The 14386-nt window shown below is 57.8% G+C and overlaps 1 protein-coding gene across 1 annotated transcript; it reads right to left on the reverse strand.

Annotated features, from left to right (window-relative positions):
- Nucleotides 1-2591: 2591 nt before the first annotated feature.
- SMPD1 (sphingomyelin phosphodiesterase 1) lies at nt 2592-13195 on the reverse strand. The gene is made up of 6 exons (XM_033145805.1): nt 12359-13195; nt 7310-8073; nt 5321-5492; nt 5112-5188; nt 4596-4741; nt 2592-3220 (listed from the first exon to the last, which is right to left on the reverse strand). Exons 1-6 carry the CDS (start codon nt 13193-13195, stop codon nt 2811-2813), a joined length of 2406 nt encoding a protein of 801 aa, XP_033001696.1. The 3' UTR covers nt 2592-2810.
- Between the last annotated feature and the right edge of the window lie 1191 nt (nt 13196-14386).

Raw genomic sequence — 14386 nt, forward strand, 5'->3', positions numbered from 1 at the left:
CAGACAGAATAGCATAGCTACACACGGCTCATTCATTTTGCAGGGGAGGATAAGAAAGAAAAAGACCATTTGGAACCCAGATGAAAACACAGTGTCTTGTTGCCCCCCCTTCCTTCCTTCCTGGCTGTTGTAAGGATTTTCACACTTCTTAAAAGTCAAATACCTTCAGAGATCCAAACCCAGTCCTTTCAGCAGCTGACTGGTTGCAGCCCTTTATCATTTGCCATTTGGGGAGAGCCTCATAATTAATGCCAATACAGTTGAACCTTGCAAGTCGAACAGCTGAGTTCCCAAACATTTTGGCTCCTGAACGTTGCAAACCCGGAAGTGACTGTTCCGGTTTGTGAACTATTTTTGGAAGCCGGGTGTCCGACAACAGGGCTTCTGCTTGGCTGCAGGAAGCTACTGCAGCCAATCGGAAGCCGTGCTTTGGTTTTTAAACGTTTTGGTAGTCGAACAGACTTCCAGAACGGATTCCGTTTGGCTTCCAAGGTACGGCTGTATCCCAAATTAGTGAGGAATAAATCACAAATCATGCTGGAGATGGAGGTTCGCCCATGGCAGGGACACACTCCCAGGTCGCACCTGATCGGCCTTTCAGATTGGCAGATAGGGGCTCAAGCGACGCCAGGGGGTGCAGGGAGCTCCCCAGAACCCCCTGAGGAGCATTGCCAGGAATCGTGGCTTTCCTCTGCCCCGGAGGGCAGCAGAGCTCAAGCATCATGGATCATGATGTCAGCCGGAAAACCTTAAGGCTAGAATTTGTGGCCATCCAAGGAGGCAAACTATTGGGACGCGAAATCAAGAGCTCCTTCAGCTACGGAACTCCCTTCCACAGGAGGCAGCCATGGCCCCCAACCGAGAAGGCTTTCAAAGAGGATTAGGCAACTTCGTGGCAGGCGAGAGGCCTCTCCGTGGCTGGTGGCTCCACGGATGGAGGCAGTGATGCTTCTGGAGGGGAGAGTTGTTCTTGTGTTCGAATCCTGCTCGGGGGTTTCCCATAAGGGGCCACTGGGAGAAGAAGAGGGTGAACCAGAGGGACCATGGGTCTGATCCCGCAGGCTCTCCCTTGGCCCTCCAGCTATTTTTGGACTACAACTCCCCTCATCCCTAGCTAACAGGACCAGTGGTCAGGGATGATGGGAATTGTGGTCCCCAAACAGCTGGAGGGCCACGTTTGGCCACCGCTGCCCTATGCTCTTGAGAGGCAGCGCCTGGAGCCCAGCCGTGGCCTGGAGGGTGGCTGTGAGACATCGGTGCTCTGGGAGCCTCCAGTGCCAGGAGCAGTAGACCTCCAATGAACCATTGTGGGGCAGGAGAAGGGCTGCTGCCACGCTTGGGGCCAGACTGGAAGCTGGGCAAGGGAATCCCTTGGCCGGGACACGGCATGTTCTCAGGAGCAACTGGACGTGGAGGGTGGGGAGAGACACAGACACCACCTGCAGACTGGAGCCAGACGAGAGATGTGGCAGAGCCAGAAATCATTTATTGCACAGGTGGGTGGGGTGAATATAAATAGGGGGAAGCCCCCCAACCCAGTCAGAAGACACGGAGATAGTCACGAGTGCGAGTTTTCTGCATATGAGGAAGGGCCAAAGCTCAGTGCCCTAGAATCTGCTTTGTGTAAAGAGGGTGCCGGGTTCAAGTGCCGCTGGCAGCATGTCCAGGTGTGGCTGGGTGAGGCTTCCTGCCCGAAATCCACACTGGGGGGGGGGGGGTTGTGCTGCTGCTGCTGCCAGTCTGTGTCGGCATTGCTGAGCTAGAGGGAGCAAGGGTCTGACTCTGCTTAAGGCGGTTCTGGAGGTCCTGTGTGAGATGTTCCCCCAGTCTGGGCCATGAAGGGGGCCAGGAGGAAAGGAGCATGGGGGGGGGGCTTCCACTCAGCCCCTCAAAGAAGCATCCAAGGCAACAGCGGGGGGGGGGGATGTCTTTGGAGGGGCAGTTCCTGAGTGTGCCCCCGGCAGGCAAGTCGTGGGGGGCTGAAGGGGTGACCCACTACCCCCAAACAGGCAGCGCAGCCCATCTTCCAGGTCTTTGGGCTGCAGACAAGCTCTGTGCTTAGAGAATCGGTGAAGGATGCTGGGAGCTGTAGCTGTGGTGGGGGCAAACTACAGTTCCCAGGGTTCTTTGAGGGGGCCTTTAAGTGAGTGTGTGGGGAGTCTGGGAGTGGCAGCCACCACTCCCTCCCCCCGACCGTAGGGCCTTTAATTTTGGCCTCAGTCCCCTCCGAGCCCTGCTGGAGAGAGATGCCCATCAGGAAGACGGGGTTGAGCTAGATGACCGTTGGGGGTCCCTTCCAACTCTATGATTCTGTGATCCTGCCTGCGATGTGGACTCTGGTGGCCCCAAGCCAACCCAGCTGCAGCAGCAGGATGGGGGGGCTAACAAGGCAAAGCAATAGCGTGGGGGGAGGGAGATAAGGCCCCCCCACACATTTCCTTCATGTAAATCAGTTCCCTCCAGCAGGGAGGAGGCTCTGGTGTTTGAAAAGGGGGTTCCTCAGTCCAGGCCACTCCCCCCCCCAAAATGCTTGCATGGGGGGGGGGGGGCTGGAGTGTTCAGGGCAAAGTCCAGTAGGGCACCAGCTGCAGAGCCCAGCCCCCTGCCAGGCAGGAATCGTGGTGCAAGAACCCCTAGCGGGTGGCCACCCAATCTCAGCTCCCTCCACCGAAAAGCATGGGTGCTCTCTGCCGTGGCCCCGATCCTGTTTGACCATGTGACAAACTCCCTCGGAAGGAAGCGGTCTTTCCTTGGGGGGCTTCTGGGCAGAGGTGGGGCGGCCGTCTTTGGGGGCAGCTTCCTGGGGGCTCCTAGCAGAGCTGGCGCTGCCTCCACCAGGCCTGGATCTCGGCGAAGGGCATCTTTTGGGCGTGCTCCCGGCAGAGCCTGGGGTCGTCGGCCTTGCCCGTCCGCAGGGCGCAGAGCAGGGCGGTTCTGCAGAGGTCCTGGCAGGGCTTGTGGGGCAGGCGGCCCTTGTGCATCAGGAACCAGAAGCGCTGGAACAGCCCCTCGTCCGCCTGCAGCCGCCGCACCAGGGCGTCCCAGTCGGCCGGGAAGGCGCTGGCCAAGCCGTAGGTCTCGCGGGCCCTATAGAGGCGCTGCCACTGGGGTTTCGCACCCGGCACATTGGCCAGCGTCAGGTTCAGGATGAAGGTCTCGTGGTCAAGGACCTGGAAGGAGCTGCCAGGGCGCCGGCCGTCCACCTGGTAGACGCGGTAGCCTGGGGGGGGGGGAGGAAAGGAAAGGAAAGGGTTTCAACAACAACACTTGGTTGTGTTTAGATTAATTTCACAGAAAAGGAAAATCTTTCTTCCCACTGTTTGGATGAAATGTCAAACACAGATTATTTAATTATAATAATTGAGTTGAAACCGCAAAGTGATAGACGGAAGTCAATACATTCATAAGGGACTCAAACCAGTATGGAGGACTTTGTGTACAAAATATAGAAGTGTTGGGTTGAACTTCCTAAATGATGTTTGTTATTGAAAAGTATTTTAATTTTTTTGTTGTCTTTTGTTGCAGTTTTTAGTTTTGTCATTTTGGTTTTTTCGTCTTTTTCTTTTTTTCCTTTTCTTTTCTCTCTCTCAATGTTATTCTATTCATCTTGATCTTTAAATATTTCTGTTATAAAAAGATTCCTTCCAGTAGCACCTTGGAGACCAACTAAGTTTGTTCTTGGTATGAGCTTTCGTGTGCATGCACACTTCTTAGTTTGGTCAGAATCAAGTCCACAATTCCAGTTGTTGTTGTTGTTGTTCAGTCGTTCAGTCGTGTCCGACTCTTCGTGACCCCATGGACCAGAGCACGCCAGGCACGCCTATCCTTCACTGCCTCCCGCAGTTTGGCCAAACTCATGCCAGTCGCTTCGAGAACACTGTCCAACCATCTCATCCTCTGTCGTCCCCTTCTCCTTGTGCCCTCCATCTTTCCCAACATCAGGGTCTTTTCCAGGGAGTCTTCTCTTCTCATGAGGTGGCCAAAGTACTGGAGCCTCAACTTCAGGATCTGTCCTTCTAGTGAGCACTCAGGGCTGATTTCTTTAAGAATGGATAGGTTTGATCTTCTTGCAGTCCATGGGACTCTCAAGAGTCTCCTCCAGCACCATAATTCAAAAGCATCAATTCTTCGGCGATCAGTCTTCTTGATGGTCCAGCTCTCACTTCCGTACATTACTACTGGGAAAACCATAGCTTTAACTATACGGACCTTTGTCGGCAAGGTGATGTCTCTGCTTTTGAAGATGCTGTCTAGGTTTGTCATTGCTTTCCTCCCAAGAAACAGGCGTTAACAATTCCAGAGTTAATGCTAATTGCTTTACTCCTGGTCAATGAGCTTCTAGAACTGCTACAGGGCCTTGAGAATGTGTTTCCTGGGTGTTTTCAGACTCATCTACTATCTGAAATCCAAAGGGGGTTGAGATGTGACCCCGCATCCCAGCTCTCCTACGCCACTAGGAAGGCCAGGACAGTTTTATGAGTCCTCCTTAGGTCAACTGTGGAACTCCCTGCCACAACTCAGACTGCTTTTGGAGAGGATTGGGCCATTTCATCCTGGGCCAGCATTGGGGGCAGGATGCTTTCCCCCCAACTCACCTGGGTTGAGGTTGATGTAGGTGGTGACGCTGGGGGCCACAAAGGCGATGCCCACCGGGCGCGAGAGGGTCTCCTCATCGTAGAACAGCTCAAATTCATCCAAGTGCGTGTGGCCAAAGAACTGCCCGGCCACCGTGCCCTCAAACCTGGGGGGGGGGAGGACAGGGGTAAATGTGGGCCCAGCCGGGATCTCCTCTTCCCAGAGCCGATGGCCACAGCCTGGGAAACTGAGGCAGGGCAGGGGGAGGCCAAGGGGAGAATAGGCAGGATTCTGGTCCAGCCAAGGGGGGCAAGAGGCAGGAAAGAGCAGGATTAAGGGGGCCAGGGGAGGAGGAAGCCCACAACTGGAAGTTATTTTCCTGTCTTGCAGGAGGCTGGACTAGATGGCCCTTGGGGGTCCCTTCCAAAGCTGGCACCAACCCCCATATGCCCCCCTCCCATCCGCCCCGACTGGCAGAGCAGCATGGAGGGAGGGCAAGGTCCCTGGTAGCGGGGGGGGGGGGTAATGTGTCTCACCTGCTGATGATGCGGTAATAGTTCCACCCCCAGGAGCGCATGCAGTGGGCCGGGGGGATGTGGCCGATGATGTGGACCTGGGCGGGGGGGCAAGAAGAAGAAGTGGGGCTGAGAACCATTCTGGGGGGCTGGACAGGGCAGGAAGAAAGAGTTTGCACCCTGTCGGCTGGCAGTGCCCACCCCCCCACCCCCTGTGAAGCCCCCCTCACCTTCTCGCCTTGCTCCTCTGCCCCCTGCAAGACCCCCACCAGCCACTGCAGCTGCCCGGCTGGGTCCGTGGAGTTGATGAGGAGCCAGAAGTTGGCGTCTGAGCAGAAGTTCATGTTGAGGGAGACGAGGCGCAGGCCGGGCTGCACCAGGAGGGTGTAGAAGCCCCCGAACCTGTGGCAGGGAGGAAAGGGGGGAGGCGTCAGGGCGCAGGAAGGAAAAGAAGCCCCCCAGTCCCCGTCCCTTGCTCTCCCTGTTCCTGGGGGGTTCCCTAGACCAGATGGGTGGGAGGTTGCCTGCTCTGGGTGGGTTTACGCTGCCCCGAAGGAGCAGGTTCGTAGCTTGGGGGTCCTCCTGGATCCTTGGTTGTCGCTTGAGGCTCAGGTTGCCTCAGTGGCCCGGAGTGGCCCAGCTACGCCCCTATCTGGACAGGGACGTCCTGTTGTCTCTGCTCTGGTAGCCTCAAGGTTAGACTACTGCAATGCGTTCTACGTAGGGCTGCCTCTGAAGACGGTTCGGAAACTTCAGCTGGTGCAGAATTCAGCGGCCAGGTTGCTCACAAAGGCAAGATCCTGGTCCAACTGCACTGGCTACCTATGAGTTTCCAGGCCCAATTCAAAGTGCTGGTTTTGACCTATGAAGCCTTAAATGGCTCAGGACCACAATACCTCAAGGACTGCCTCTTTCCATCCATAAGAACCTCCCTGAACCCTGAGATCATCTTCTGATGCCCTCCTTCGTGTACCTCCTCCTCGAGAGGTCAGGAGGATGGCAACACAAGAACGGGGCCTTCTCTGCAGTGGCTCCACTTTTGTGAGAACTCCGCAGGGAAGTTCACCTGGCACCTTCACTACACCTTTAGGCGCCAGGCAAAAGTATTCCCTTTTAACCAGGCCTTTGGTTGACCTGATTGACATCCAACGTCCTTTCAGAATGCGGCATTTTGGGGGAGGGGGGTTATTGGGTTACTGCTTTTGGTTTGATTTTATATGTTGTGGTCTTGCTGTGAACCACCCTGAGACCCCTGGGTATAGGGCGGTGTATAAATTGAAGAAATAATAATAATAATAATAATAATAATAATAATAATAATAATAATAATAATAATTCCACTTCTGTAGAAGTGTTGGACCCCTGTACGGGATAATCATCGCGGAAGATTACTGTACTTTGCGGAGATAGTGACCTGGCATGCTCAGCTCTTCCTTCCTGACTCTGGTTACTGGGTTTTATTGCTTTCCATATCCTTTGTGAAAAGGCCCTGGATGTGTTGATGAAACTAGTCAGCAAAGCCTTGGATGTAGAGTAGCTCTGGTTGAGCCGGTGTTCGTCCAATAGGACACAGGTCTGTAAAATACAGCTGTTCCTCGTGTTATGGCCACGGCGGGTTACAAACGCGCCAAACCTGGAAGTACCGGAACGGGTTACTTCCGGGTTCGGCGGTTGACGCATGTGCAGACGTGCAAAATGATGCCACGCGCATGCGCAGAAGCACCAAGTCGCATCGCGCACATGCGCAGACGTGGGGCTTCATGATGCGTTCTGCTCATGATGAGAACGGGGCTCCGGAACGGATCCCGTTCGCACCCAGAAGTGCCACTGCCACCTAGTTTCTTAGCATGCCAGTCGGGAGCTGCGCACAGGCTGTGGCCACAGTGCTATGCCTCAAGACCACCTGGGGGTCGCCTCGCCACTTCTGACCGTGCTTCCCAGTGGCCGATTGAAGCGTTTGCTTGGTAATGTAGATACTGCTTGCTAAAATCTGTAATTTTCTCAACCACTTGCGTTTGTATCGATTCTGAATCCAGTTTTAAAAGAACCATCTTGCATTTGGCAAGACCACCCCCAGGGACATTTTGGCTGGGATCCCTGCAATGGCAGGGGACTGGACTGGCTGCCCCTTGGGGGTCCCTTCCATCCCTACCATGTGCAATGCCCTTTCCCTCCCGTGCCCCCACTCCAGAGCAGGACCCCCCCCCACTGCCGCCTACCTGAGGGTCTCCAGGGCATGTGGGGGCAGCCAGGAGCGCCAGGCTTCGGCCATGGCCTTGTAGAGCCAGGCGGAGGACTGGTTGCCCACCACGAAGGGCGGGGGGAAGGCGTTGACGGGCACGGCCTCGTGGTTGCCCACAGCCGGGTAGACGGGCAGCGGCCCCAGGTGCTTCTGGATGAGGGCCGTGATGGTGCCCAGCGCCCCCAGCTGGTCGGCCCGGCTCTGCTCCCAGACGTTGTGGGCGGGGATGTCGCCCGTCCAGTAGGCCAGGTCAAAGGGGCCGGATCCTGCCAGGTGCTGCAGGAGGCTCTCCAGGGTGTGCAGGGGCAGGTCACAGCGCCCGTAGGTGCCCCAGAAGCCAGCCCCCGGGCCGCGAGACGGGGAGCCCCCCCGGCAGCACAGGCCGTCCTTGCAGTTGGGGTCGCTGCCCGGCGCGTAGGCCTTGTCCCAGTGCAGGTCAGTGAGGAAGAGGATGCGGGCGGAGGGGGCGCCTGGTGGAGGGGGCACAGGGGGCACGATGGGCGGCTTGGGTGCCCGCGGCAGGCTGACGTTCCAGTCGGAGTAGATGTCCCAGTGGCCGCAGCGGGAGCCCACCAGCAGCCCGCAGATCTCGCTGGGCCGCAGCACCGAGCGCCGCCAGGCTGTCAGGAGGTCGGGCTCAAAGAGGCGGATGACGTCCTGGCACACCTGGGGGGTGCCCAGGTGGAGGTGTAGGCAGATGGCCACCCCCGTGCGCTGGAACCAGGCCCGGCTGGACTGCAGCTGCAAGGGGAGGGGAGAGAGAGAGAGAGAGGGTCACACCAAGGGAAGGGTGGGCTGGATGATGCCCAGGGGACCCTTGCCAGTCCATGGTTCTATGGGAGCAGAGCCTGGGGTGTACTGAGTTGAATAGGATACAAAATGCAGCAGTCTGATTGGTCCTAGAACAATAGGATCCAGAATGCAGCAGTCTGATTGGTCCGCAGGAGCCACCCAATCCAGCTCCATGTGGAAGTGAATCTGCAACCCAATCGGCATACAGGAGTATCCCGGAATTAGCCAATCACGTGGGGCCCATTGTGTAAATAGTGTATATAAAGCAGACGTTTTGGGGGAACTGCATTCCTCACTACTATGAGCTGAATAAAGAGCATGAAATCCACACTTGACTCCGAGTATATTTCACAAAGAAAATAAACATCCACACAGAAACAGACTACATTGGTCTAATCCGCTTGCTGGATGAACTCAGAGGCTGTTAAAAATAAAAGGATCAACATTGGAACGTCTATTGAAACTACCTGGACTAATTAAGGGAAGCAGCACAAATGTGAGATCATCACTCCCTGAAAATGGAACGCTTAATTATTATTATTATTGTTATTATTAATTATTAAAAAACAAAACGGAGGCTCTCCTCCAAGTCCACCTTCCTGATTTCTTTTCTGCTTCTCCACAAGAAGAGCTTTATGGCACTAAGAGGGGCTCTAAGGGGGTGGGCGCTCCGTCCTTGGAGGTTTCTAAGCAGAGCTTGGATGGCCATCTGCCCAGGATCCTTTAGTGGCGATTCCTGCCTTGCGGGGGGTTGGACTGGATGACCCCTGGGGGTCCCTGTTCCCACTCTAGGATCCTCTGTTCTTACACTCTGGTGGGCCCTGCCAGGGAGCAGAGAGCTGACTCACACCCCCCCCCCCAGGATCTCTGCCACCCGCGGCTGCCATACTCCCCTGAAGGCCCATCAGGATCACAGCTAAGGCCCTGATCCAGCCTCATCGTGGAAGCACTGCAGCTGCCCAGCAAGGGAGGAAGGAGCTGAAGGCCAGCCCCCGCCTCGTCATTTTATGGTGCTTTTAATTCTGCTGGGATCCACCCAGAGTGGCTAGGGAAACCAAACCAGACGGGCCGGGTGTAAAGAAAATCCCCATTATCACCATCTCAGGGCCAGGAGACAAGGGCCCGGTCAGGGGCCACGGCTTGGCAGGGAGGGGCGGGCTGGGCTGGGCCACACGCATGCAAATGCCACCTCTGCTGATAATCGCAGGGCGCAGGAAATTAAATGAATAATCTGATAATTGAGGGGTGGCGGAAAAGCGCCCCAACTTGTGTTTCCTGTTGAAGGCAGGCAGGGGTCTCCTGTGCCCCATGGCACCGCAATCATCCTTCGAGGGTCAACACCCCCTCCCCCCTTTGCCAAGGGAGCAAATCGTCCTAGTCAGGGATCTCTGTGCCAGGCAGGTCCCCCTCCCCTCCCCTCCAGAGGCTCAGGATCCCGTGACCAGAGGAAGGCTGGGATTAAGAGGCAAAGGAAGGATCCCGCTCCGCAAGGGGGGGGGCAGAGAAATGCCCAGTTGCTCCTGCGCCAGGAAAGGAGGAGCTGGGCAGGAAGGGGGAAGAAAGAAAGAAAGAAAGAAAGAAAGAAAGAAAGAAAGAAAGAAAGAAAGAAAGAAAGAAAGAAAGAAAGAAAGAAAGGAAGGAGGTCCTTTGTCAGAGGTGCTGAAAACACACCTCATTCAGAGGGAGGGAATCACAGAATTGTGGAATCAGGAGGGTCCCCCAAAGGTCCTCTAGTCCAACCTCTGCAATGCGGGGATCTCAGCTAAAGCATCTCAGACAGACGGCCCCTCCAGCTCTGCTCAGAAACCTCCAAAGAAGATGAGCCCCCCCTTTACTCTGACGCTTAGTCACAATCTCCTTTCTTGTCATGTGAGTTTCTTGGACTGAGTCCTGCCCTCGGGAGCAGCAGAAAACCGGCTGGCTCAGCCTTCCCCGTGACAGCCCTAGAGATATTTGGAGACCCTCCAGAGGTCTGAAGAGAGGGCCCATGTTTGCTCTGGCAAGACAACGAGTCCTGCCGTCCCGTCCCCGCAGGCTGTTTTGCAGCCCAGCCCCAGAAAGGACTCCCCCCCCCCCCTCTGGCTTGGCGGGAATGAAGGGTTGGGTTGGGGGGAGCAGCTGGCAAACCGCGTTTCCCCACAGGGGCCAGGCCCTCGGGGGCAGGTGGGGCAGAGGGAGACAGCCGGGCATCCAGAGCAGGGGAACAGCAGTGAAACCGGCCAGTCAGGTGAGGGGAAGGCACTCTAAGGACACGCGGAGCCAGAAGTTGCCACCGCAGAGCAGCTGCCGCCCAGAGCCAAGGTAGCTGGACCTCCGCCCAAGTCGCATGGCTGCCAGAAGAGCTGCACACCTGGAAGGAAGAGGTGGGGACAGGGCTGGGGGGGGGGGCTGCCGCCTTCACTCTCCACCTGCTACGGACCTCTGGCATTGCTTTGGGCAGCCTCTGCCCACCTGGTGCCCTCTGCCAGGAGCGCTGGGGCTGCGGGGAGGCAGCACCCACAGCTTTTGGAGGAGGGGGGCACCAGGTGGGCAGAGGCTGGTCTAAGGGACCGGGCAATTCTTGTACTTTAGGGGGGGGGGTCAATTCTTTGATTCTGTAAATTGGCACCCATAATTCTTCCCCTCTCCATCCTATCCTCACAACATCCTTGCGAAGTCGGGCCAAGAGATGGTGACTGGTCCAAAGTCACTCAGTGAAGGGGGATTTGAACCCTGGCTTCCAAGCCCAGCACTCCAACCACTACACCACACTTCCTCCCCAGAGCAGCCAACAAGACAGTCAGCTGACTCATCTGGGGGGCACTCTGGGGTGTTGTGGCTGAGAGCGACTTCCCCCTTTTCCAGGGATCCCGTTGCATCTGTGGGGTCTGGGTGGCGGGAGCAGCCTAGACTGTGCTTGGCTCAGCGGGCAGCTGCTGTTCCCCAAGACAGTCTCAGGCAGAAGCAGTCCCAGCTGTGAAGCCGTGGCCTGGAGTTCAGAACTTGTCCTATTTCCAATGAACGGATTTAGCTGCCTTGTAGGGGGCTGGACTAGAGGACCTTTGAGGGTCCCTTCCAACTCCAAATTGATGACGGCTTAAAATCTAGCTTTGAGGGGCGGGTGCTGGCAGCCTGTCCCTGACCCCTTTAGGGCTCTCTCCTCTGCCCCCTGAGTTCCACAAGACAGAGCGATTCCTTCGCTTTGGATACCTGCATTGCAGGGGGTTGGACTAGAGGACCTTTAAGGGCCCCTTCCAACTTTACAAATCTAGGATACTAAGAAAAGCTCAAATTCAGAGTAAAGAAAATGAAAGGTGACCGTAGACATGAGACCTCTTGCCTGGCCCCCTCCTGCTGGGTCATTTCGGGAATAATTGGGAAGATTCCCCACAGGACTTCCTTGGGGGGGGGGGTCCCAGAAGGGGCAGAAGGAAATTCTTGGGGAAGGAGAGCAAGGAAGGGCAGGATGGACAGGGCAGACTCCGGCTTCTCGCAGGGATCTGTGAAGTGTAGCCTTGACCCACCCTGACACCCTGGCCACGGGGCAGAGCACTGTTTTGCAAAGAGAAGGTCCAAAGGTGCAAAACATCTCCTGCCTGTGGGGGGGGGGAGCAGCTGCCGGCCAGGGAGGGCAATCCTGGCTAGATAAGAAGGATAAGAAGAACAACCAAGGCTCCAGCAAGCAGCAGCTTCTGGAGCTGCCCCCTTGGGAGCCACCCTCTGCCCCAGCTTCCCCTGCTTGTAGGGCAACTGCCTCAGAGAGGGAAGTGGGGCAGCCGACGCACAACTAGGGTTCAAGAAATGGGGAGCAGGGGGGGGGCTGCGCTCTGGGTCACTTCAGGTCAACAGGGCCTTTTCTGCTGTGGCCCCAGAAAGGATTTCAGGAAGGGAGGGGAATCGGCCACGTCTGTTCACCCTGGTTTCTGCGGCCTCTTCGGTGCCGCGTAGAATCCCAGGCTTGTAGAGTTGGACGGGACCCCGAGGCCATCCAGCCCATCCCCGCGCAATGCCGGCTGTCTCCCTCGGCGCTGTGCCCTTAAAAGCTGCCGTGCCGGGACCGCGGTCGCTTTCCTGGCATCCTGTCAGCTGATTCGGGCTGGAAAGCAGAAGCCGCAGGTTGCGGTGGGAGGGGGCGTCGGGGGGGGCGCTTCGCCTTTTGGGGGGCGGGGAGAGTGAAGGACGTCGCCCGAGCGGCCCGCCCCGTCCGACGACCCCTCCCCCCCGGCCCCCCATCATGCGCGCCCCGGAGACCCACCTGCACGCCCACGTCGAGGGCGAGGAAGAGCGCCTTGCAGGCGGGGCAGCTGAGGTTCCTCCAGCCGAAGCGGACGCCGGCCTCGGAGAGAAACTCCGCCAGCGCCGCCGCGTCCTCGAAGCCGCCAGCCCCGATGGCCCACGGCCCGGCCAGCGCCCCGGCCAGCAGCACCCCGAAAAGCAGCGCCCGCGCCCCCACCGACCACCCCATGCCTAGATCGCTCGCCCGCTCGCCCGACAGCAGCTCCGACGCCCGGGAAAAAGCTTCACTCGGCGGCTCCCTCGCTCGCCGCTGCGCTTCCTTCCTGCTCGGGCTACGGGCGGAGGCGAGGGGCGGGCCGGGGAGGGGCGTCGGCGGGCCAGAGAAGCGCCCCTGCTCGCCCGCCCACCCACCCGCCGGCCGGCCGGCCTCCCTCCCGGCTCTTCTCCTGCGCGCACAGAGCCAGCGAGGGAGCTGGGCGCGCGCGGCGGCGCCGGGGCTCCGAGGACGGAGGCGTCCGGGGCTGGGGGGCTTCCCGGTTTCCCCGCGCTCAGCCTCCTCCCTCCACGACGGCAGGAGCGCAGCCGCCTCTTCCGGCCCGGCTCCAAGATGGCCGGCCTGGCGTCGGCGCCCTGCGCGGCCCGAGCCGGGGTGGGGGCGAGGAGCCGCGGCTGTGCCCCCCGCCCCCCAAGACGCGCGCGATTCAGGGATGGGACTGAGCCTCCTGGCCGCGCGCAGTCTATCTGTACAGTGAACTGGGCCCGAGGGGGCTTCGGACCCGCAATAAAACATTTGAGGGCCCGAGCTCCCCAAAATTTGATGGGCATTGCCATTCAAATGGAGCGGGTGCCGCGTCATGATCGATTATGCGGGGTGCGGCTGACCCCCCCCCCCACATTATGTTCAAGTCGACACCCCGGTAGAGGGCTTTTTAACGAGACCCCCGAGGTCTTTTCCGAGGGACGCGGAGGCGCAAAGCGCGCTGGCACCTGTCCAGGTCGGCCTGGTAGCCTGAGACCCGGGAGAGCCTCTGCCGGTCCGGGCAGGCAATATGGAGCTGGGCCCCGCGGCCTGACTCGGCCTGGCAGCTTCCGCGGCTCGCCCTGGCCCGCTGCGCTGCGCTCGAGGACTTGGGCGCAGCAGGGACCGTTGGCTGCGAGCCGCTCGCTGCCTTAAGCGCCCGCGCCCCTTTGTCAGAAATGCAGCATTAAAATGCATCGCCGCGTGGATCGCGGGATCTCTGAATATGCAACGAGCCGCTTGCAGCTGTCAGTTAAGCCTGAGTGACAGACAGACAGGCTGCTGCTGCCATCCAGCCCACGTAAACAGTTCGCGGCATAATTGTACAATGGTGGCCAGGCGAGAAGCGCTCCTTCAAAGCCATTCCTGGGCTGCGCGAGGGTGTTTCTGCGGGGGGGGGGGGATTTCAGATGAACGACCCCCCCCCCACCGGCGCTCCCTGCCTTGGCCAGGGAATGAAAAAGACCCAAAGTGAGCAGGCAAGGCTGGGACGCTTCCTCTCACTTGGGCCTTTGAATTGTGGAGTTGGAAGGGAACTCCTGGGTCATTTAGTCCAGGACAGATGGCCATCCCACCGCTGCTCCAAAACCTCCAAGGAGGGAGAGTCCGACATCTCACAAGGGAGTCCATTGCACTGAGAAATAGCTCTTACCGCCAGATTTTGAACCTCTTGCCATGCAGGGGGTTGGACTAGATGACCGTTGGTGCCCTTTCCAAATCTGCAATTCTATGATTCAATAATAATAATAATAATAATAATAATAATAATAATAATAATAATAATAATAATAATAATAATATGCTGCCCATTTGACTAGGTTGCCCCAGGCACTCTGGGCAGCTTCCAAAAATCATGGAACCAGTCTAGGTGCCAGTCAACTGGGGGGAGGGCACTGGTGGTGCAAATGCCCCACTGCAGGATGGGAGTTGTAGTCCAGCAACCTGGAGGACCGCAAGTCCCACCTCCACCCTGCCCAATCAAGGATGAGGCCTCTGCCTTCAGCTGAAGGCTTGTGAGGGAGCAATTTC

This window comes from Lacerta agilis, chromosome 4 (assembly GCF_009819535.1).
Source record: "Lacerta agilis isolate rLacAgi1 chromosome 4, rLacAgi1.pri, whole genome shotgun sequence".
NCBI classification, from domain to species: domain Eukaryota; kingdom Metazoa; phylum Chordata; class Lepidosauria; order Squamata; family Lacertidae; genus Lacerta; species Lacerta agilis.